We start from the raw sequence: 24,555 nt of genomic DNA, 5'->3' as shown, positions 1-24,555 counted from the left end.
GGGGTGGGGGTGGGAATTAAAATAAACTAAAAACAGAGTCCAGGCACAATCACCTTGTGTCTGGGAACGACAAGGGCTTTCCTATCAAAGGAAACTGAAGGTCACACTTTTCCTCATTGATCTTGCAATGTTTGTTAATTACTCTGTCACTGATGTGGCGAAGGATAATTAAACAGCTCTGTTTATATCTTATATGCATAATTATGTGCGCTGCCACTGAACTCGTGAAGACTAGAGAATGTGCCTCTCCAGAAGGGGAACGGACAGACGGAGATGAGTTTCGGCTGCATTATTAACAGGAGGAGGAAAACATGCGTGCACACAAAAGAAGGAAAGTTTGATGGATTCACAAAGTGCTGAGATCGGGGGGGGGGGGGGGTGCACGCAGGTGGAGCAGATTAGGGGGAGATCTTTCAATTACAGATCCAGCCCAGCTGAGTGACAAATTGGGGGAGGGAGCTGCTTCCTAATGGAAAGAATTCAATCTACCCTAAGCTTTTACCAAGGCTTAGCACTCATATGCCCCCCAAAATCAATCTGGGGGGAACCTGGGTATCAGAAAGCGAGAAGGAAATTCAGCTGGGGCTTTCCCCAACACCTCTTGCTGAATTCAGCTTTTCAGTGAACCACAAAAACAAGGTAGAAGCTATCTGAAAATAAGAAATACGCCTTGAAAGCGCACACAAGTCGGCATCCCAGACCAAAGCGGTGGGGGGGACACACACAGGTTTGGCACTGGCAGCTTCACCAGGTCAATCCCAAACTCGGGGTGTGCCACACCGCTGGCAGTGCTGGAGGACGGACTCCACGCCTGCCTCCTGAGGTAACGCCGGGCGAGCGGTAACCCCTCGGCCCCTCCGGCCGAGATGAGGGAACGCACAGCAGCAAAAAGGGCACGCGATGCATTACATGTTGGACAGCTCAGTTACGGGATCTTATCTGACACCCAGAAAGCAGCATCGGTACCGGTGGGCCAACCACGGGTGAGTAACAGAAAGGCAGCGCTTGGACAGCAGCTGGCGCCAAGCTTGCTACCAGCGTCGAGCAGCCCAGGGCAGCAGCCGGGGGTGCAGCCTTGCCCTGGCACAGCTCGGCCTCACTCCGCGGGATCCCCCCGCCCGTTCCCCCAGGAAAAGCCGCCGCCTACCTCCTGCCCCGCCGCGGCGGCCGCTCCTTCCAGAACCTTCGCTCCGGCCGGCCGTTGGGCAGGGCGGGGCCGCCACACGCGCGCGGCGGGCGCGGGGCCGGATTCCAGGTGCGTGCGCCCCGCGAGCTGCCGGGCTCGGGCCCGGCCAGACGCTGCAGCTGCGCGCCCGCCCTCGCGCCTCTTCCCGGAGCCGCCCTCGGCCTCGGGTCCCCGGAGCCCCCCGAGCTTTCGCAGGTGGCCGCGCCGGCCCGGCCCGAGAAAGCCGGGGGAAGGGGCAGCCCAGCAGCTCCGCCTGCAGCCGGGTTGCAGCAGGCACTGGGTTGAAAGGCACGATGAGTTACTGGCTTTCCCCCTCCAGCCCGGGGCTCCCGTGGTCGACTCTGATCTCGGGGCTAATTACCATTGTGTAAGGTGCAACATGGGGCAGGAGTGTGTTTACACAGCACTGCAATACAATACAATGCAGTGCACTGCGCAGCCGGTGTGCATGTGCAGAATACACCGCAGAATCCACCTGGGATTTGACACAAGGGCACCCTCTGCTTTTTTTTTCCCCCCTCATGGAAATACATGACCAGAAAACCAGTACACGCCACAGCTATTTCCATCTGAATGGTGGGAAGGAGTCTATGGGGGAGATCTACTCTACCAAGGGATCGATGGTCTGGCAAGAGCCGTCCAGCCACATCTGCCCCAACAAACACCTCTCTCGGGGAGGCTGAAGCAGAGGCAAACCCAGCACGGTCCCAAGAGCAAAATGCCAGGCTCTGCAAGGGGATCGGGGCTTTTACCCTCCTCCTTGGCTGCCAGATGCAGACAGTATCTGGCATGGACACACAGCAACAGCTTCTTCTGTCCCACACAAAACACGACTGTGAAGCTGCCCCACACCCAGAGGTGGAAGAAGCAGAGGGCTTACCTGAGGTGGTTCCTCCTCCCAGCTTGGAGCCTGTCTCGCCACTGGAGGACCGGTAGGCATCATCCTTCGAGGCTGGCCCATCTGAATCCCTGTCATCCAAGAAGTTGCCATCCTGTGAGCCCCTCAGAGCATCCGCCTCGTCCCCGTTATCTTCCTCGTCACTGCAGCCCTTGGGCTGCACCATGTAAACCCCTTCGGGGGGCACCTCCGCGCTCTCGGCGCCCTTACATTCCTTGCCTTCCACTCGCCCCAGCAAGGGCTCCTCGTTGTATTCCCCGTTCACCCACTTCTCAATCACCTCCCTCCTTTTGTCCTCCTCAATCTTCTGCACGCGGCTGAGTCCATCTGAAAACTCCGTCCCCAGCTCCTTGGTCCCAGGCTGAGGCAGGTCCTTGTTGCTGCTCTCCCGCTGCGGCCCCTTGTCCGCTCGCGCCTGTTCGGCTCCCCCATGGTCGAAGACGACCTGGCGGCTCAGCTTGGCACAGATTGCATTTAGCTTCAGGCCGCCTTTGCGCTTGGCAGCCATTGTGGGTTTTCCTGAGGTTGCGTCAGTGCATATAGTTCTTTCAGCTGGAAAGAGAGAGGGGAAAGAAGCAAGGAAGGGCATTAGTAGGATCAGACAACTTGAACCCAAACAGCAAATGGCTGGTCCCAACCCAGCAGGCCTTCAGGCATGGCCAGTGTCATCCTTTGAAAGGTGGGACTGCCATCTGTTTCATAAGCTCTGAGTGGAAGCCCAACCAGGAGAGCCCGGTGACAGGCATGCTCTGAACCTGCTGGTACCAAAGGATGCCACTGGCCTCAAGAAAGAGGCACTTATTTATTCTGGGACTGAACTGGGCTCAAAGGTTCCGAACATCTCAGGCAGGTGAACATGGTACGGACCAGCCTCTGCTCCTGGCTCAGGCTGGACATGAAGTCTGTTAAAAGCCTGACTCGCTCTCTCCTTCAGACTGCAGCACCACCTGCTTTTGGGTCCCCAGCTCCATCCCAGACGGTGTGGCTGCCAAAACCCCACCAGCCAGTAACTGCACCCAAGCACCTGTAGCAGGGAGAACAGCTTCCCAAGCCTAACCCTAGGGACGGTGAGGAATTCACTTAATGGGGTTTATGCATACTCTCAGTGAAGAGAACCAGTGCAGACCAGAAAGAACCAGTATGGAGGACAGGAGCCCTGGCAAGTGTGTACGCTGGAGCAGCAGACTGGTGTGTGGCAGTCGTACGGGAGAAAATTGCCTTGGGTTGGTATCAGTTGATCAGGCCCCTTTGCCTGCTCGCTCGCTCTCACACACACAGGAAATTCTGCTCTCACACTTCCCAGCACAATCAGCTAATTAGTGTGGGTTTGTTATTTTAATGTAGTTTATTCATATGTGACAGCTAGTAAAGGAGGGGTAAGAGAAAGTGGGGGGGGGGAGAAAGGAAGAAGGTAAGGTCTTAACTTCAAGGTCACAGAGAATCTTGAACTAAATGGTCCCTATCACAGAGTCACTTGCATAATTACTGCACCAACAATTAACAAGATTCAATCACAAATAAAAGCAAAACCTGATTCTAAAGCAGCTGCATTGTCTCATTTCCCTCTTTATTTACGATATCTCCAAGAGACACCCAGACTAAGAAGGGTTAAAGGTCCCAAGGCAAGAGACGTGCCCACAGCCTGGCTCTTCCCCCAGCACGTGGTGCCATGGCAGAGCCAGCTCTGTGTCCCAGGGCTGGGGAAGAGCACCTGGTAAAACGCCTGCTGGACACACATGCTGCTGGAGTTACTGTGGAGACATTGTTGGAGGTCTCCTGGACTTTATGCTGTGCTGAAAGAGGAGCCCATCACATGGAGAGCAAACAGAAACCATCTCCAGACCTCGAATGGTGAGAATGGGTTCCTCCATTGCACAGGAGTCCCTCGTGGCAGCTCAGCCCACACCTTCCTGTCACCAGCACAGAGGTGCTGCTCCACAGAAGCACAGTGAGATTAATCAGACCCCCTACAATGCATCCAGAAGCCATCGTGACAACCCCTAATCCCATAACATGACAGCCCAATACAAACAGACTGAAACTTTAGACCTGCTGTCCAAGAGCCAGAGAGTGGCTGCTTAGCGTAAACTCCTGACAGCTTCAGACATGCTTCCCTGTCAAGGACTGCAAGAAAAATAACCCCCCGACAAATATATCAGCCCCCCACACAAAGGGAGGCAAAACGTACTCCTCCACGTTCCAAATGCAGCCCCCCTTCCCCCAGCACTAACACCTACGTGCAATCATGCTTTCATGAAGGGAAAGCACACGTTGCCCCCAAACATATACCTCCCCATCTAGAAATTATAGCTGTTCAAGAGCTGGGTGTACGTGCTGGCACGCTCCCTAAGTGTAGTCATACACATACGGGTTAAAAAGTCCCATCTCCCCAAAATACATTCCTGTACGCATTCCCCACGCATTTCCCTTTCACACATTCCCCCAACACACGCACGCAGTCCTCACGCATACAGATGGGCACAGGCAGACGCCCATGAAGCTGCAAAAGTCTCTGTGTGCTGGCACCTTCCCTTCCCATCACATTCCCACTCTATTTAGGGCAGAAAGTGAAGGCCAATTCTATGCACAACTGGTACCACAGAGGGAATCTCGGGAGGCTGCTGTGAGCTCCAACTGGAGCCTGGCCAGGACACCTACAGCTCACGCCTGTATGCTCGGGCGAAGGGCCAGCGGAGCCTCCACGGCTGCAGGTGGTTAGGACGGTGCCTCCCGCACGCTGCGGTGCCTGCCCAGGGCTGGGGCACTGGGTCAGCACTGAATCACCAGCGCCGCTCTCCCCAACGCTGCCTGGTGATTCCCCATCCACGTTCTCACGATACCCAGCCCTGCTTAACTGGTGAGATCAGCGCCGCTCGCAGCTGGAGATAACTGGGAGGCAGACACGCGGCAGCCCAAATCCCCGCTGCCCTCCCCCTTTCTGCAATGAGGGCAGGTCCCATTATTCTGGCCTGGAGGTGAGCAGCCAAGTGCGTGCACCAGCCGGCAAATGAATATATAAATATTTATTCAAAGGAAGAGAGGAACAGACGTTCCTGAGGCCACACTTGTGGCATACGCAGCAACTCCAGGGAGCCTGCAACTTGTCTTCCATTCCTGTTCCTGCCTCCTTCCATCTCACACACCCCGGCTTTGCCCCTCTGCCTCCCCACCTTCTGCCCCCCCAGCTCCTGCCCTTCCCCTCCGCATCTTTCCTGTCCCTTCTCCCTGTGTTTGGGCTATTTTTGAGCACAGCAATGCTGCTTTTTAACATTTTGAGAACCTTTTCCTAAAGTTTAAGTTAAAAATAAAGCAAGTTCTGAAAATGTACCTTTTCCCTGATCTGTAAAACTAACCCTCCCAGAGACCTTTCTGAGATGGGATCTGCCCTGTAGTACCAGGACTTACGTATCTCCATCCCACCTATGCATGTATGGCAGCAGGAAATCAGAACTCCCGGCTTCTTCTGCCAACCTTGCAACCAACTCTCCGCAAGCCTAGACACATCATTTTATCTTTCCATTGCCTTAGTTCCTTGTCTATGGCACAGGAGGGACATCACCTATATCGACATTCCTGTTCCTGTCCCTCAGCCTGTCCGTTTCAAAAGTGGAAGGGAAACCCTTCTCACAACAAAACGCTGAAGATGGCCATCAGGCCAGAGGGGACCAGAGCATCTGTGTTTTGGTCGCTCAGGCAGAAGGAGAGGAATCAAGCTGCTGAATGAGGGACCCTCGTATTGCCCGAGGTCAGGACTGCCAGGCAGGGAGGGATCCCTGACACCAGGCAGAGGCTCTCTCCCCCCGGGCCGAGCTCCCCACCCCAAATCACCCTGCGTCTCCATCGCACTGTTTAAAGATTCCAGGCTAAGTAAACATCCCCCTTCATTTTCTTCGTCTAAATAGAAATGTTTTGATTTCACATCAATCTGAGGAAGCCGTTTATAACCTGAGCCTGTCACATGGACTTTTCATCTCTGCCCAGGACAAACTCTCCCACATGCTCTATTTACACTGAGCACTTCCTCTGAAAACAATGCCACCGGGAGTTTACTCCACTTACCCCCTCCCCACACCCTGCGAGGAGATACCGGCTCCCTCCACTCTGCACCCTGCCCAGTGGCATCTTGAGAGCAAACCTCCCTTTGCAGAAAAGGTACGGCTTGCCGCAACCAGGCCCGGCAAGGAGGAGGACAAAACCCACCTTGCCATTTTGCTGCCTTGTCACCCATTGAACTTGCTGCCGACAAGCCCAGGTTGCTGCCCCCACTTGCCCCTCTTTCCCCCAGTCCCCATGTGCTGCCCGTGCCCCGCGTGCAGCCCCAGGCCCTGTCCCTCCATGCAGTCCCTGAAGCAGCACTTTCCCACCCATGAACTTCACAGTGGGGTGCTGCCAAGGTGGGCACGGCTTGGCTCTGCCTCCCTCCGAGGGAGAAGAGGGGCTACGGGGGACACGCCATGTGTGAGAACGAAGGGCTTTGCAGCGGGGACAGAAATAAGGCATTCCAGCCGAGGGGCAAACTGCACTACAAAGAGAAAGTCTGGCTTTGCAGGGAAGGGAAAAGAGAGCCGAAGTCTGGCTTTGGCTTGGGGTCAATGAAGAAACGCACCCCGGCAGAGGGGAGAAAGGGACCCGGCTGTGAAAAAGAGGGGTGTGGGAGCTGGATGAACCAGCTGGCATGGGTGGAGGAGAAGGGGCCCTGGCTGTGTGGCAGGAGCTTACTGGTGTGGGAAGAGCTGGCGGTGCAGGGTGGACCCCCGCCAGATGGGGCAGAGGCTGAGGAGGGGCAGGAGAGGAGGGGCAGAAGGGCCCGTGCTGTGGGGAGAGGGGTGCTGGCTGGGGAGGGACGGTGCGCTGTCACTTCAGAGGGCCGGGTACGTCGAACAGATGGAGCTTTCATATTCCTATTGAAGAGTTTTAAGCCCAGCTGAGCAGCTCCGTTCAAGAGGGAGGTCCCAGTGCCAGCTTTCCAGGAGCTGCAAGCTCTCATTCGATTAATTATTAACGGCATTATTTGGGGCGGGGAGGGGGAGGGAAGGAAGGCCGACATGCTGCACAATCCTTTTCTTTTTTAACCACTGTGGTACAAGGTTGACTGGAGAGACTCTGGCCTGCCCAGGAGCCCCAAACAGGGAGGGCAGCATGGCTCGCTGGGGTAGGGGTGAGGATGCTGCACGCCAGAGCATCTTCACACTTGAGCTGCGGTCCCTAAGATGGAGCCAAACCTTCACAGCAGAAGGCCACTGGGGCATTGGGAACATGCTTCCCCGGAGCAATGCCCTGGCGGTGCCCAGCCACACGTCGGGAGGAGGCAGGGAAGGCAGCCAAACGCTCAGCCCCTTCCAGAAAACATTTCCCCTCCAGCACGAAGACTCGTGCACTATCCCAGGCAGGGCCAGGGCAAAGGCAGCAACAGCCCAGGCATTGCCCACAATGTGTGAGTGGATTTAGTGTGTATATTTTCCCCTCTTCAGTTTATCAATAAAACATTTTATTGCTTTTAGCCCAGGAAATGACCTTGGATTAGTGGATGCTGTCTCTTCTGGCTGACCTTGGGGAGTTCACAAAGGCTCTTTAACAACCTCCTCTGCCCTGCAAGCATGGATCCCGCCTGTGCGTGTCTGCGTGAAGCCGGGGAAAGCCCTCGGTGCGAAAGTCGGACCTGACAGGCTCCAGCTCAGCACTGGGCAGGGAGGAGAAGGAAAATCAAAGACGTGGGAGGAGAAACGAAGCGAGCAGCCAGAGCATCCTTACTGAAGCGCTGCCAGCTACACTCCCTGCTTTCCCATAGCCATGAGGGCTCTCCCCACACACCCCATCCATTAACCGTGTAGGAAAAGCTGGGGACCCTGCTCTGGTCCCCATGGGCTACGCTTGCCAAAGTGCAGTCTGCCTGCGTTCAGCACCGCTTGACCTTCTCCTGCCTGCCATGCTGGCATCTCCAGCTGCACAAAATGCCACTTTTCTCCCTATTTCCAGCTCCCAAAGCCTGGTTCAACCCTGGCCCAAAGAGGTAGAGATCAGTACCAGTTCCCTTCAGCGAGTCTGTCCTGCTTCCCTTTGCTCAACCTTCTCAGCTGCAGAGTTAAGCCATAATTTTCTGGTGACAATGAGGGACAGCGTACGGAAATCAGCACTGGGCAGTGAACGACAGAAGATGTCCTGAGAGGAGGGGGAAGCGATGGGGCTCTGGAGATGCTGGTGCCCTGCACTGGGGCTGCCGGCTCGCTGGGCTGCTCCTATTCCCCACCCGGCCACTTGGCTGCTCTGGTGCTACTGCCTGGGTTTCTCCAGAACAGCTCATGAACATGGGGAGCCCCCCATTTCCCCAAACAGCAAATAGCCACATCATCTCTTCCACACACTGCAGAAATGTAATTATGGAGGGATGGAACGGGACAGGAGAAACCGAGAGGAATTTTCTTCCTCAAGGGAACAGAAACTACAAGCAAAGAGGGCTAACGCTGAGCTCTAAGCCAGAGCGAGGTCCCCACACACCGCAGGGCAAAGCCTGCAAGGGTGCTGCAGCAAACAGCCCATCCCGTCAGGCAAGCCTCCTTGCTGCCCTCCCCCATTAACACAAGCCACCCTTTCCAGCCATGTCCTCTCCCAGTGTCCCCTGCAGTGTCCCTAGTACTGGGCACAGAGGGTCCCAATCCTCTCCTGCAAACACCCCCAACTCTTCTTGTGCCGCATGCAGAGGCAACCCCTCCCAGCATCACAGCCACGCCGGCTTTGCCCAGGCATGAGAGCCCCCTCCCCAGAACACGCTCCCAGCCCCCAGGTGCCCGTTTTCTCCAGTCGCGTCCTCCTGAAGAGCGAGCCCTAAAGTGTTAACGGCGATTGGTGAAATGGCACAGCAGATTGCTACAATAAATAATTTACTGATATTTATAAATATTCAAATCAGCAGGCTTCAGAAATTGAAAGGGGGGGGCTGAGCTGAAGGGGAGGAGGGATGTTTAGGGAGGGGAGGGGGGGGGCTGACATTAATTCCCAGGCTCTCCAAATTCATTTGAGAACTGTTTCTCATTTCAAACAAATATTAAATCTTTTGGTGTCAAGCCTCCAAAATAAAATATCAAATAGAAAGTCACCACCCTCTTGGTGGCCGATGCCTTGTGTGCCATGATGCTGGGCACCTCTGGCCCTGTCCCCTGAGACAACCAGCTGCTGGGGGAACAAGGGCAGCCTGTACCGGCGAGAGCAGAAGCCCACCAAGCCACATCTATAACGCAGCCCACCACACCACCAACCATCGTCCGAGACAGGAATTGCCATTACTACCACCTACAAGACCCTTGTCTTCGTCTTCCAACAGATTTTCTAAATCCCATTGGGAAGAAAGGGCCGAACGTTGGAGCAATGAAGGTGGAGCCAGGACTCCCACGTCCACCCTTGCAGCAGGAACGGAGCAGGGGGTCAGGGCTCCCAACTTTCACTCTCTGCTCTGGAAGGGAATTTGGTTTTAGTGATTTAAGCTGGGGGTTAAAAGCCAGGAGTGCTGGCTTCCAGCCTGGTTTCCCATCATGGTGTAACTGTCAGTCTCCCCAGCCTTCTGTGCCTTAGTTTCCCCATGCAGAGGAGGAGGAATGAGGATGATTACCTACTCAGTGGGCTGAACCCAGCTGTGTTTACTTGGTGCTTTAAGATCTCTGTATCAACACTCTGTCACTGTCCTGGATTGTTACTAACTGAGTCTCTTTCACCTCTGAGCATCCTACTGACCCCTTAGATGGCCGAGGGAGATGATCCTGTGTCCTCCCCTGGACCACCCCATTGGTAACGCAAGGCTCCAGCATGGGGTGAATTTCCCCTAGATGAGTAATGGCTTTTCTAATGCACGGGCAGGCTGTCAGCTTCCCTACTCCCAGTGTTTTATGGGTTTAACTGAACGGCTCTGAACTCCCTAGTAAGAAATAAAGTTATCCCTCAGCGTCCCTTCTAAACATTTCACTCAGTGCAAACGGTGTTTAAGAAAAATGAGGACATATTTCTTCTTAAGGATGCAGTATCCCCCTTCAGAGGCCTAATTTATGCCATATATCACTGGCCAGGGAGAGAAAGGCAGCACAGACCTCACACTAGGAGTGAGCTGGCCCTAGCACAGCGGCTCCTGCTGCAATGGTGCAATGGGCTGCAACTCAAAGTCCTCCAGAGTCCGCAGAGTCCCCGCCGGAGAGCAGAGCCCGGCTGGCAGGCAGCAGAGCAGGACGGACACCTGCTAACACTCAGCACTGCGCTGCCTCCGCGGCTGCCGCATCTCCCACCGCAGAGACCTCCTCACCTGCACTGCCCCAGCCTGCGTGGACCCCGTCCTCCTCACCCCGCCCCAGCTCAGCCCCACTCGGGGCCCTTCTCCCCTGCACAGCTGAACTGCGACAGCCTCCACAGCGGCCCCGCTCCCTTGCACCGCGCCGGTCTCCTCTGCGACACTGCCGTCTCACCTGCCGCTGACCTGCTCTGCTGCCGCTCGACCAGCTCTTCACAGGCATTTGGCACAGCTGGTGGGGAAAGTGGTTCAACTGCGAGCAAGGACAGGACTAATCCTTCTTCACAGCTCTTTAGTAACGCACGTCTGAACCTTTTCCTGAGCAGATCTCAAAAATGATCCTAAATGTGCTTTGATCTTGTCTAGCCCCAGCCTCCTTACTCCGAGCCACTAAGGCTCTGCTGCTCACCCCCAAGCCCCAAGACAAAGCTCCTTGCCTCTGCCCTTCCCTTCGCCCCGCTCTGCACGCACGTACCCTGAACCTCCAAGGGACAAGAAATAAGCCCCTCTTCCTGCATACAAGCAACATATGGAACTTCCAGAATTAACAAAAGGAGCAGAGTGGAAAGAAAGGGAAAAAAGTGAGTAATGGGAGTCAGAAACTCTGGTTCTGCTCCCTGCTTTGCTACTGACCTGCTCCTTCTCTTTGGGCAAATAACGTCACGCAGGCTCCCCTTCTGCCTTTGACCTGCTGGCTCTCTTCAGATGGCCAGCCATCTGGGCAAAGATTTCTTGCCTAGCTGAGAGGGCCCAGTATCTTGTTTGCAATTTTAGGTGCTACCACAATTCAAGTAACAGCAGAGGAAAAGCTCTGATTCAGGACAATTTGAAGCTCAAAAGTCCCTTGTGTCCTGCAGCCAACTTTCTAGTTTATCTGTCAGTGCAGCATCTTTGATGAGGCATTTCAACAGTTTCCTCCTCTTGGTCCCATGAAAACCTGCTCTCGGAGCTCCAGCCTAATGCAGCGAGCAGGGTCTCACTGCTCCCCAGGCTGAGAGAAGCTGCTCCCTGGGAGCCTTCTGTCTTCAGAGTCTTTCTTTCAGATAACATAAAGCCAAGAGGATCAGCTTTTCTGATCCAGTTTCTCCTCCTTGCCTTATTTATTTATTTATTATTAATTTTTTAGTCCAGTTAAAAGGTTTACTATCCAGACGAGTCTAAGTGGCCTCACTCAGCCTAAGTAACTCTATAAATCAAGCGGAACTGCTAACATCTACATCACAATCCCGCCATCAATCTCCCCACAGGTTGTGAAGAAAACCAAGGGGAAAGACGAAAAAGGCAGAGTGAGGAGTAATAGCTCATCACCATCAGGTCCCTGCAGATTTGCTGTGGCCCTTGGAAAACTCCCTATGAAGTCAGACATGTTGTCAGGGCAACTAAATGCAAACACGGTGCCTAACTTCACCTCTCCATAGACACATAAGCGCAATCTGCGTGCTGTGCCAGGAGGACATGGTGGACACAGAGAGAGGGAGGGAAGGGGTGGTGGAGAGCAAAGAGGGCTGGGAAGGCCTCCGGAGCTGGACCAGCCAGCCCGTGCGGGAGCCAGCTCCCAAAGAATGAAGCAGCAGCCAAGTCGTGAGCCCCTCTGAAACGCTGCACAGCCATCTTCGTAAATGCCGAAAGAGATAGGGCAGGGGGTGCAGTGAAACATCGAGGTGGTAGAGAGGGAACCTGACTTGGCTGCAAGTACCTGACACTGAGGGAATAAAAAAGATGAGGTCTCTTAAAGGATGCAGATTTGTAAGGGAATTGCTCAAAGTTTCATCAGTCCCTCTTGGTGACTGTCTTTAACAAGTTACTTTACAAAGAATCCAAACCCACCATGACCCAAGTCAGTGGAAAGCAGCTCCCTGGCTTCAGGCTGGGCTCAGTCATCCCTAATTGAGGGCAGGGGTTAAGTGAGCCATCTCCTAAAAAAGTGTCCCTCCAAAGCCTGTTGGTAGTTGGGAGGCAGCTTAAGAGCAATTTGCAATCCCTTTCAGCACTATTAAGCTCAGACCCAACAAAGAATGCAGACTCCTAATTAATTGCAGTGGGAAGTCAGGAGCTAAATGGGAGTTGGGAGCCTGAATGCTTGTTGCATCACTAAGAAACAGGGCCAGGGTTCATTATTGTGGTCTTTCGAGGTCCTGCAAAGTAAATCTGTGTGTTAGTCCACATGAGGTAAGTGAGACCTCAGCGAGAGCTGCATGACGGAGAGCAGCCTAGAGCATCTTACCCTTCCAGCTTGGGTTACATCCTCCCCACAGCCCCGAACTGCTGCCTGAGCTGTATGCGATCAGGTAATGTGCTCTGGGCTTTGTATGCAAAGGGGGCACTCAGATCCCTTAGAGGTTTCTATAATCCCCACGTGGGGCTGGGAGTCTTTTGTGAACCCACAGAGCAGGCACCCATCACACACAGCACTGGGAGTTCAGGAGCTCTTTAATCCCTGGAGATGCCTGGCACCTGCAAATACTGTGCAACACGGTTAGGAGAAACGCTTGTCCGTCCTGTTCATGTGGAAAAGGCTCACAGTCCAGCCAGAGGAGAGCCGAGCTCTGGTGTGAAAGCTGTGGGTCATCCCTGAGCTTGTTAACTCAGCAGTCCTGTCAGAGCGGCACGGGAGAGAAACCCCAGCAGCCGGGCTGCGTGGGCACTCACCCCGCGCTGCCCATGCTCACACCGACGCTAATTCTCTGACTTGCCTTTTGCTGCTCTTTCTTCTTGTCATTAGGGCTCATCTTCTTATCTCTCCTGTCCTCGTGAGCCCATCCATGTGCTAGCGCTATCACTAATTGCAAACACCCATCAGTGGGAACGCACACGTGTATAAAAACGTGGCCGTGCAGGTACACTATCGCATGCAGAAGCACACATGACCCAGCACACAAACACACGCAATCGCATGCCCGTGCATGTGTTCATGAAACGGTATGCACACAGAACGCACACTAACGCACGCAAAGGTCTGTGTACCTGTGATTGTACAAGCATTGCATCCGCACACCGCAATACACAGACAGATACACAGCGTATGCACCTCCCCAGAGGCGCACACCCGCACGCACCGAGCTCTGCTCAGCCCTGCACACGCGGCGAGCACCCACGTACATACAGCCCACCAGCAGCCACACATGCAGACGCACACAGGCAGCCACCCGTGCGAGTGCAGAGCACCCTGCACGCGCACACACACGCGCGCGCACGCGCACACGCTTTCAGCACAAGCCTGCATGCCAGGAGCAGTTTATTCTGCAGCTTGGAGTGAGAAGACAGTGGGCTCCCAGCCGGACCCTGCAGACAGACTCGGCAGCAGGGACAGACACACTCCCCATCCCACCAAAGAGCCCCTCTTTACCCCCAGCCCATCTGCACCTCACACCTTAAGGCAAAAAGAGCATCGGTGAGTGTCTCATTGGAGCTGGCGTCCCAGCGGAGTGTGTGTGCCGGGCAGGGGATCTCTCCCTCTCCCTCTCTCTCTCTCTTCCACTCGCATCTTTTCATGAACTCTATTTCTCTTTCCTTTCTGAAAACAACTGAGCTGTAAATACTGTTTAACCTTCTTCCCCCCTTCCCCCCTCCCCTCCGCACTATAAAAACACAAATATGCCATAACTCAGCTGGCTCAGCCGCCGCGCCTCCAACATGCCCTGCTCCAGGCCTCTCAGGAAGGTCATAACAAACGACTTTCCGATTCAGTGCTCCTGAAATAATTTTGTGTATTAAAACCTGAATCTGCACTTTCTGGACCGAAAGCCTCTCTTAATTATGGCAAGCGTCCTTGGGATGGACAGTGATCCTTCACTACAGCACCGCTAACCAACCGGAGAAGCAGCCGGCTCCGGCTCCCCACCACCACCTCCTCCCGCTGCCCCCTCCCACCACCACCCAACCCACGGCCCCCCTTGCTCCCTCGCCCCCCCGCCTTCCCTTTGCCCAATCTGTTTTCAAAGTGTGTCTGTCCTTTATTAAATTGTTTTCTTTTCCACATTATCAGTTGCCATGGAGACCTCATCTCTCGGATTATTTGAATTTCATTATATCTATTGATTTGGGAGCATTTCATCTTTTTTATTGTTTTTCTGTCAATTTTCAAAACGAATAACCATCTAATTTGCGTCAGTGCTGATTATGTTTGTCCCTCAATAGAGGTCGGCAGCTGCGTCGGGGAAACAAATCAATGGGAAACCATCATAAACCTCCCCAGTACAATCTCCAGGATATGTGGGTGACATTCCACGCCTGCGAGAAACACTCATCATATCCAAACTTCTTTCTTTCTTTTCTTTTTTCTTCTCCCCTCTTTTTTTTTTTTTTTATTTCCCCCTCATAGCTAGCTCCACTGGCCAGTGGCGGGTCACATTTAAAATCATATTTATTTTACACACTTACATGTACAATTTTGGACGCATCACATTTTCAGACAGGGAGGGGACAAGGGTGAGAAGAGGGGGAAGGAATTTTTTTTTTTTTTTTTGGGTAAGAAAGAAGGGAAGAAAAGGATGACGAGGGAAAGAAAAAGAGAAAAAGTGGATCGGGATTGCAAATTGCTTACTATGTTTTTTTTTTAAATAATTTATGCAATTTTAAGCATTTATGTATAAATTTTTTAATAAGCCACCCTGGAGCAAAATAGCCATTAACATCCCGACGTCCTTCTGTCCAATGGGCTCGTGTGCAGGATCAATTTCCGAGAGTACTTTCCTTTTTTTTTATGACATGATAAAATGCTTTTAAAGCAACTTACACAAATATGGAAATTTTTTTCCCCTCCTCTTTTTTTTTTCTTTTTTTTTTTTTTTTTTATAACAGCCTCCACTTATTCACCAGGGAGAGCGAGCGAGCGAGCGAGAGTGTGTGTGTGTGTGCTGGGGAGGGCAGTTGGCAGAAGGATAGACCCAGCCCTAACTGGAACGGACCTGCCTGTCCTTCTAACAAGGGCATAAACTTTCATTAGCGATGCACACAGTCAAAGGCAATTTAGGGAAACGCGCTGTACAGAAAAGGAAAACCTCAGCGTTTTTTATACAGCGGCTCCTTGGCTCCGTCCAGGGGGCTCTATCCTTGAGCTCAGCTTGTGCTCTCCAACCAAAGTGACCCCACCGGCCACGGGGGAGGCAGGAGCAGGGGCCGGGAGGGGGGAAGAGGCTGGGACTGCTCTCGGGGACGCCAGTGCCCAGCAGTGCCAGGCTCGGCCCCTCGCCTCGGCCTCACCAGCAGCCTGCACGCCCCGCAGCTGGTCCAGAGAAGCCAGTCAATATTAATGTCTTGCTGGAACCCACCGGTCCTACAAGAGGCCCAGAGGTATCTGTTGCCCTGCCCACTGCAGAGCGTCGCCCCTCCGATGGGCTAGTCCTCCCCAAAGGTCTCTATTTTGGGTTTCTGCACACTGTCAAGTTGCTTGCAGCCGCTCGATGCCCCTTTGGGGCATTAGTTACAAGCTGGCTCTGCCCAGACCAGACAGATGTGTCGCTGCTGCTGTTTCCATAGGGTGTATACACTAGTTATTTTTGCAGCTGGGACATGTTCAGCCTCACACAGGAACCTGGAAAATGCCATTCCTAAAGGGACGGCTCCTGCCTCCAGCCCCGTGAGCAGGCACAGCTCTGCAGAGGGACACGAGCGCACCAGGCTGGAGTGAGAGAGCAGGTCAATATGAGGGGCTCGGTGGGGTCTGAAAGTCATGACCACACGTTGGAAATGAAACAAAACTGTTCCTCCAGCTAGCAGCTCCCTTGGCCCTCTGTCTTTGGGCTTGACGCTTATGCACCCCCAGCCAGATACGTATGCCCAAGCGTGGAAAGCCCCTGTGCATGTTCCTATTATTTGCTTCAACATGAAGCCCTGACACTGATTTTTCTACTAGAGCAGACTTCTTTACCTTTCTGTATGACACACTTCCAGAGACAACACAGACCTATGAATTTAATCCTACTGACAGCAGGCTTGCATGTTACTGGTACCTCACGCAGACCCCTGCACACTCCCAACCTTCCGCAGCCCCGGTGCGTGCTCACCCCAGTCACACAATGCTGGCCGGCACAGGGCTGTGCACAAACCTGTCCCACGTGCAACATTTGTGGGTATTTGAACTAAAGCAAGGGTAAAAAAAATAAAATAAAATAAAATAAAAAATTCAAGGGGCAGCCAATGCTCAGCTGGAAAAACACAAAGTGCCGAGAACAGCAAACCCAATCAATAACAATCACAACCCCAGCAGCGGGTGAGGAAAGCGTGAACCGTTTTGGCCTGCTCCCTGCATGCTCACCCACTTGGGAAAACACAGTCCCCCGGAGGGCCATGATTTCATCCCCTCCTGCTCCACCCTACATTCGCCCTCACCAAAAAGCTTTATGGAGTGCAAGTTCCCCAGGCTCCTGTTTTTGATCAGAAACTCAGCAAAGAGGAGAGAGGGTCTCTGCACAGAGGAACAGGACTCCTGGCAATGAGCTCGCACCCGAGGAAGGTTCTTGATGCTACGACAGGCTCTGCCTCCAGCGAAGTGCTCCTTACAGCCTGCATCCTCCTGACCTCCCCTCCAAAGTTTTGCCCTTTGTGTCCCCCTTCCCCTCCCAGTTGCCAGCCTCAGCCTTAGCGTTGCTCTTCCTTTCCCCTCTTCTTTCCTCAACTTCCCAACACCATCCCAGCTTCCTCCTTCCCAGCATGTCCTACCAAACCTCTTCTGCCCCAGTCTGCACCCCCATACCCTCTTCACACCTCTCTTCCCTCAGTCCCTGTGGTCCTACCACCCACGGCTGGCAGAGAAAGCTGTGCTGCCCAGGGGACCGGCACCGCCAGGGACCAGTGACCAACCTGAAGACGGGGAAAGATGAAACCTGTCAGGGAAAAGGTGAGACCTCGCCCTTCTCCTGGTCTTGCGTCACTCCTCACCTAGACTGTACAGATTTTGGGGATTTCACTGTACCAGCAGAGAGGTCAGCAGGAGTTGAAGGTTTTCAGATCATATATATCACTCTATATGGTCTTGTCTATAGTGAATGCTAAATATAGCCAAGCCAAACCTGGACATGACTTCAGTACCGTGATGCAGGGACATCAGCCACTGCACAGGCACCCTCCACTACCTCAAAGCAATACAGATGTCAACAGTCACAATTCAAAATTGAGGATGCCTGTGAATCCTCTGTCCTCCTACTGCCAAGACTATGAGCCAGCCTTTCTCCGTCTCTCTCCCTTTCCCTCTCGCAGGTGTCCATAATGGTTCCTCCTTTTGAGTGGTGACAGTCAAAATCAGGCAGCATTTCCTAGCTTGAAGGTCCATTTTCCTCTTCTTATCTATGGCGTGCCAGCATCTGTTCCAGCATAGTTACTTAAAAACAACAGTGGAAGAAGCTCTGAAAAGAAGGGGAAAGTCTCTTGTGTGGGTCAGAATAATTAGACTGAGCTCAAATTGGCTTTAGGCATCTGCTGCTGCCTCCGAGCAAAATCAAGCCATGCTGCTTCCATCAGCATCTCTCTGCTGTTAGCCTTACCCCGCAGAACAGAGAGGACCACATACTGCCTGGTATAGGGCATCTCTGGGAACAAGACTTGCTTCAACAGAAGCCATAAAGCCTCCTTATCCAGCTATCATTAAAGCCAAGAGAAAAGAGGCCAGACAGAGAGATTGAGATGAGCCATTTCCCCAACAAACTTGCTTCCCTTTTTCATTCGCTCCTTTCTTTTTTTTCCCCCTTTAACTGTCATTAAAATAACAAGTTTCTGTTACAGTCTAAACATTCCCACATTGTATAAAGGGTTATGTTACACTAGAGTCACTGCCGGGCCCAGTGTTTGCACAGAAACCTCACTGCAGGTCCCCCCTCCTGACGAAGTGACTTATTAAAGTTTAAACAGTAATTAACAGAACAATAAAAATAAAGGGATGTTTGGGGAGTCGTAGTGCACACAGGGTTTTTGGCAGTGCCAGCACTTTTCAGTGCCCTGTGCTGGCAGAAAAAAACGGCTGCAAAACCAGTGGGAGAGATCGTGTGCTCGAAGCCATGAAGGGGCCGTGGCGAGGCGGAGGTGTGATCCCGGCCCCAGCACGAGGGTGCGGAGAGCGGCAGACAGCAGGATGCGAGGAAAGGGCACGGGGGGACTGGGGAAAGGATGTCTGGTGGGGTCACTTGGCAGGAGGCTGAGTTGGATTCGGTGTTTGCTACCAGCCCTGCACTTAGTCTGCACGAGTACGCGCCAGACAGCACCGAGAGCCTCCGCTGCCTGTTCTCCGATTCTGCTGAGAAGGCCTAGACAAGCCCCCAAAATCTGAGTTTGGGGAACTGTGTCTCTGACACCAGACCCGGGCTTTGGGGAAGTAGCTTTTTACGCTAAATGAGAGTGACAGAGATGAAACAGCAACCACAGAGCAAACCCCTCAGAAAATCTTGCAACTGGGAGAACCAGACAGAAGATATCTTGTAGGGACTGATCCTGCTCTGGCTTCGGGCAGGCGTGGGGAGCTCTGAGCTGCAGATCCAATGGTGTATTAGTAATTACGCGGTCATTCCCTCCTGAAACACAGTCAGAGCCAGGACCGCAGGGCCAACACTAGAGCCTAAGTCGCTATGCAGGACCACAACCCCATCTCTCCCACCAGAGCAGAACTTTTCCGACCTAGGTGAAATTGGCTAATCAGGGCTCCCTTTATAGGAGCAAAACTGCTTTTCCTCTGTTTTGTTCCCATCTCAGTTTCCTGCTTTGCCCAGGATGAGGTCTAGAGCATGTGGGGTAGAGTTTAAGCTCAGGTTGTCAGCCTTCCCTGTTACCCAACATGCAGCAATGCAGAAAGATCTCATTTGAAGATATTTTTGGTGCCTATTGTAACTATTCTCAAATGTTTGCCTCGGTAGCTCACAGTGCTAGTTGGCTCTAGCCCTGATGTGTGACTCAGTACACATAGCATTGTGCAGTTCCATGTTTGCTAAATCTCTTCCAGTACAACTGCTCAGTTTGCAAATAAAAAGACAGCTCTGTAAGGGTGTATCTCCCGTGCAGAGTGAACTTGGGGAGTGCTGCTTTGAGCCCGCTCCCACAAAGCCCTCCTCAAGTCTGGTGCTTTGCACCGTGGGTCAGCCAGCCCAGCCGGGGAGCAGTGTGGCGCTCACTCGGGCTCGGGAGCTGCCCCACTGCCGCAAGGACGCACATGGAGACTGTCCAGCACCAGCTACTCCCAGTCTGCCACAGTCTCCCTTCCCTCCTCTGCTGGGGTGCAGGAGGAGGAAAATTCTCCCAGACTCTGCTGCTGACGGAGCCTGCAGCAGCTCTGTAAACAACCACAGGAGATTCCGCCAGAAGTCCCAGTATTGCACCAGTACAAGTCACCCAAGTGAGGACACTCGAACTCAACATGCCTGCTCACACCTCCAGGAGGCTAAACCTGCCAGCTCAGGGTCATGCACCGGTCCTACAAATTCATTCTGCAATGAACATGTACTCCAATGCCACAGGCTTGGCTTTAGAGCAGTCCCTGAAGTTGATTCCTCCTCTTCAGTTCCCGCGCTAGTAAGGAGGACTCTGTCTTCTGCTTTCTCAATGGTCAACTAACCAGTTTGTTTCTGCAGCTGCTATATTGGCACTGTTGGGCAAAGACACATTTCAAGCTTCTCAAAGTCAACAGGTCTCATTCTACTCCCAGCAGCTCAGTGGTATCCAGTTCAACACTATCTGAAAAATATCCACCAGCTGAAAAAAGCCACAACTACTGATGACAGATCCTGGCTACTCTACTACTCCTGCCCTCCCACCAACAAACATTTCTGCGTCTCTGCGGGGACGCCCAGGCACACTTGCTGAGCCACCCATTTCCCAGCCTTTGCTCCCTCCATCTGCTCTTCCACCAGGCCTGGGAGGAGAAGCCATCTCCAGAAACCACCGAGGAGTGGGATACTGAAAGTGCAGAGCAGAGGTGGATCAAGAGTCCCTGCAGGCACTGCAGCTGGTGGCTCCCTGCTGGCAGCTCCTGCCCCAGGATGGGGAATCACTGCCTTTAAATTGTTAATCCTCAGCCTCATGCAGAACTCCTTCCCCCCAAAAACAACTGTGACTGGGATCCACTGGCTTTCCTGAGGGCAGACTGGCCCTACAGGAACATTTACAAGTCCTCTATACTCTGGAGCAAATAGCAGGGATGGTCATGATTTACTCCGTGGTCTGGGAAAGGAGGGAGCTCAACTCCCAAGAACTGAAGGAAAGTGTTAAAAATGTGACTTCCCAGGCAATTACCAATGGTGATTTTTAATAAGCTGTTTTCTAGGCTCTGGGGGAGCGAGGGACATGGGGGAATCAGATGTTATGAATCTGAATTCAGCCTAGGTTTCAAAGGTGCTGGTTTAATAAGCTGTGAGGCGAGCCTGCACTAGCAGCGACAGCCCTGCAAACGAGTGCCAGAGCGGGGGGCTGGCATATCAGGGTTCAGAATTAATGAAACCAAGACCTTGGCAACCTCAGTGATTTTACTGCATTCTGGTGTAAATTGATAAACTTGCATGGTGCTCCAGGGAGGATGTGAGATGGAAGGAAGGGGGAAGGGAGAGGGTGAGTGGGAGACATATTGATGCCCCTTTCCCTTACACCCGTGTTTTAACTGGGCTCCGGCAGATGAGCTGCAAGTGTGACACACGGCTTGCCATGCCTCCCTCGCTGCCCTGTGCCCCATTCAGCATCCCGCTTCACTGCTCAGGACGTCTTCACGAAAGCCTGTCCTGAATCCTCATGAGGTCCTCAGGTCCCACTGCCATGGCGGTAAATGGAATGACAGATACATCATCAAACACAGTCTTGTCTGGCCAGCAACACTATGCCCTCTTATGCCCTAACCTTCTATTGCAATATTTTCATTTTCTCGGTGGCTTTTCTGCCTCCATGGGAAATTAAGAGTAACCGCCTTGTTCAGACTTGGCCTTGGAGACAGTTTCTACAGAAAGCCCCCGAATCCATTGCAAATCAGGCAGGGCAACCTCTGCCTGAAACCCCTTGATCAGCTGAGCCGCTGGCTCTGGCTTTTTCTTCTCTTCGCTGCCCCAAGCCAGCTGGATGCACAGGAAGAGCAGCCAGAATTCAGTGCTGGAGCAAGATGCTGTGTGAGAGTCAGCAACTCCACAGCCTGCGCTGCCTCTCCAGGAAAGGCAGATATAGGTGTCTCTGCCATGTCTCACTCCTGGAGATCTCCTCTGTGCACATTCCCAGGGTTTCTCTGACCTGACATGAGCTGAGCTGCCAGTCTGCTTTCTGAAGGACTCTCCTGTCCCACAGGCTGAGGATGAGCAGCTCATCTCCAGTCCCGAGCACAAGCAAGCAAAAGCAACATGTCAAATATCCCAGACACTCTCAGCCCAGTGCCTCAGCTCTCTTCCAGACCCGCTAGGCTCAATCCCTCTCTGACTGCTCTTATGCTAATGTCACTCTGCTAAGCTCAGAAGAATGATTTTCCCAGCTGACACCACGTCAGTGACAGGAGAACTGAGCTTATGCCTTTCCACTGCCACTCACATCAAGCTGAGAGAAAAAGACACACCACCCAAATCTGAACTTTTCATCCCATTCACCCAACTACAGGACATTTTCCAGCTCCTGGCTGTGCTGGAGTCAGGGTCTCCAGCCTCATTTGCAGCAAGAGTGGCCGTGCTTGAGAGGGGAGATGCGTTGAACAGGTAGAAGTAGGTGCAAACAGAACAACAGAAGGTGCCCCCAGGTCAGCACTCACATGCATTTTCCTCGGCCATGTCTGAGGAGACTTGGAGTCAGCACAGAGCACAGCTTTGCATGGGGATCTCAAACATTTTCACAATGGAGAAAGACTGTCCTGTGCACTTCCTTTTCCAACACGTCGTTCACGATGCCTCTACAGCAATGCCAGTAACTGCCTGTAGGGAATGTTATGTTAGAAAATTATCTAATGCACTCTTAATCACCTGGTCTTGCAATCTACAGAAGGAAACAGGAGCAGCCAGCATGGTATGACCCTTCTTCCAGACACCACTGACTTTAGATACCATTAGCAGTGGTAGCCTGGTCCACATCCCAGGACTCAAGCTCTCTTTTGGTTAACAGGCCATGAAATTATTTAGACTATTCTTGATATTACATTCTGTTACATTTGTAATTAACACAGAAGATCAGCAGCGCCACATCCTGCAATCCCCATATTTTGCTGAATATGGAGGAGACTACGTGCTTAGAAGCACTTAGTCTTCACCTAGCTCTGCTTCTGCTAGGTTTATGGGAAGCCAACACTTCACAGCGGATCTATCCCACAAGGAAAGGGTTTGATATTGTCAGAGATTTTAATCCACGTATATTTGAAATATGATATGGGAACCAGCACTCTAAAATCGGGTCTTACCTCCTTTTTTCGGAAAGGACTTTTAAACAAAAGAAAAAAATTTGCCAGCGCACTAAGCATTCAGCATATCTTCAATCAGGGAAGCCTAATTATACCCATTATACTGATGAGGAAGCACTGGCACAAAGCTATGCATTCGCATGGCTACAGATACAAAGCGAATCAACGGCAAAGCTGGAAATAAACCCAGGAATCATGGCGATGAGCTCATCATCCACCTCAGCACAGCCATGCATGGCTGGTCCTGGACAAGACCATGTCCTACCCATGTCCGGCAGGTTACAGAGCTGGTGAGGTGCCCTCCACACATCAACTGGGTAAAAGTTTCAGTTCCAGTGCTGAGATGGCTTGGGGTGCTCTGAGACACTCAGGGGACTGGTTGCATAAGCTCGTCCACAAAGACCAGTCACTCAGCTCACTGTATCGGAGACAGACTGGCGGGCTGCGGACGCCCAACAGCCAGAGCATCAGGTCTGAGCCACCAAGACACCCCGCAACCATACAGACCGTGGCAGGGATGAATCATCTGCTCCTCCTTCTGAAGCAGCTTAATCATCTTCCCTGCATATGGATCCTCGCAGCAAGGTCCAGCCTGATCTGTCTACGTATTAATGCTCCCCTAGCACGTAAAGCCCAGAGATTTTCCTTGGCACCAGGGCCCAGCACTTGCCCTGCACTCTCCCTGCCAGGTGCTGGGTGCTGGGGTCTAAGAAAGGCTGCAGAATCCCTTGGGACTGAGAGTCATTACATAAACAATACCATAGGATCACGGCTGTAATTGTAAAAGTGCCTGAGGTCTTGGCACTGAAGTCTGCCTCAGCAAAGGCCTCTAAATGGAGACCCAAACAAAACAAACAAAAGCCCCAAGTCTGTCAGCACTTAATGAACAATAATAAATAATAAATAATAACCCTAAGAGCCAACCTAGCAAGACAGATGTGAGGCACCAGGGCAGCTCTGAGGAAACGCTGACCCTACAGCAGTTGCCCTTCCCAGTTTCCTGTACGTTGAGCTCAGGTCAGCGGGTACTGGCAGGGTTAGGTCCAGAGCGGGGAACCTGGATCTCCGTCAAGAGTGTGCACCCCCCGTAGATGTATGAGAGGTGCAGCCTTGGTATGTCCCTGGACCAGGACCTTCACCTGCTAAGTGAGCACGCGCATATACCAAGTCATGCCTAGCTCTTTCTTATTGCAGGATCTCTCTTTAAGTGCCAAAGGCAAAAAGAAGCAGACGGAGCTGAGCAAGGGAATCCAGATAGGTGCGAGGCCGGAGAAGCCTCTCCCCAGCATCATTATAGTCTTGACTCAGAGTCCCCCACCTGTGCCATGCAGGACACCAGGAGAGCTGCTTGGCAGGGACATGGGCTGAAACAAAGGGCCTAATTTAAGTATTTTTATAACTCGGTACTTGTGACAGTGCGTTTAGCAGTTGCCAGCCATCTGGAATAAAGAATTACAGCCACCTCCCCTAATCCTATATTGCCTAAACCCTAAAGCTGGTTATGGTGCAAGGATGAGGCAGCAGGTTGGGAGGAGGCAGTGATGGGAAGGTGGGGGTAGAGAAGGGACCACAGGAAAATTCTCAAACTTATTTCCTTTTCCTGTGAGGTGCTGGGTGGTCCCAGATGTGTCAGAAGTATTTTCGCTAGGAATCAAGAGAAGACAGGATGAAGAAAAAGGGGGGAGAAGGGAGACAAGGAGTCCTCCATGACCACACAGTCACATACACCACACACACACACACACACACACACTCACACACGCACACAGAGGCTTACTGGTCCGCGCAGGGCTGTCAGGTAAATTAGATCTGAAAGCTGACAATTTCTGACCATATTTCCTTGATTATTTCAAACAAATGCACACCAGCCG

General features: G+C 52.6%; 1 protein-coding gene across 5 annotated transcripts in view; it reads right to left on the bottom strand.

Annotated features, from left to right (window-relative positions):
* The window catches only part of CASZ1 (castor zinc finger 1), a 209,130-nt gene that overhangs the window by 50,249 nt on the left and 134,326 nt on the right, over nucleotides 1-24,555 (bottom strand). For all 5 annotated transcript variants that reach the window (XM_054849344.1, XM_054849342.1, XM_054849345.1 and 2 more), the window contains one exon: nucleotides 2,067-2,636. In XM_054849344.1, the coding sequence (XP_054705319.1) occupies nucleotides 2,067-2,636 (570 nt within the window). The remainder of the gene's footprint in view (nucleotides 1-2,066; nucleotides 2,637-24,555) is intronic.

This window comes from Grus americana, chromosome 21, assembly GCF_028858705.1.
Source record: "Grus americana isolate bGruAme1 chromosome 21, bGruAme1.mat, whole genome shotgun sequence".
Classification (NCBI taxonomy): Eukaryota; Metazoa; Chordata; class Aves; order Gruiformes; family Gruidae; genus Grus; species Grus americana.
Note: the sequence above shows the minus strand (reverse complement) of the source record. Positions and strands in the feature narration are given on the sequence as shown.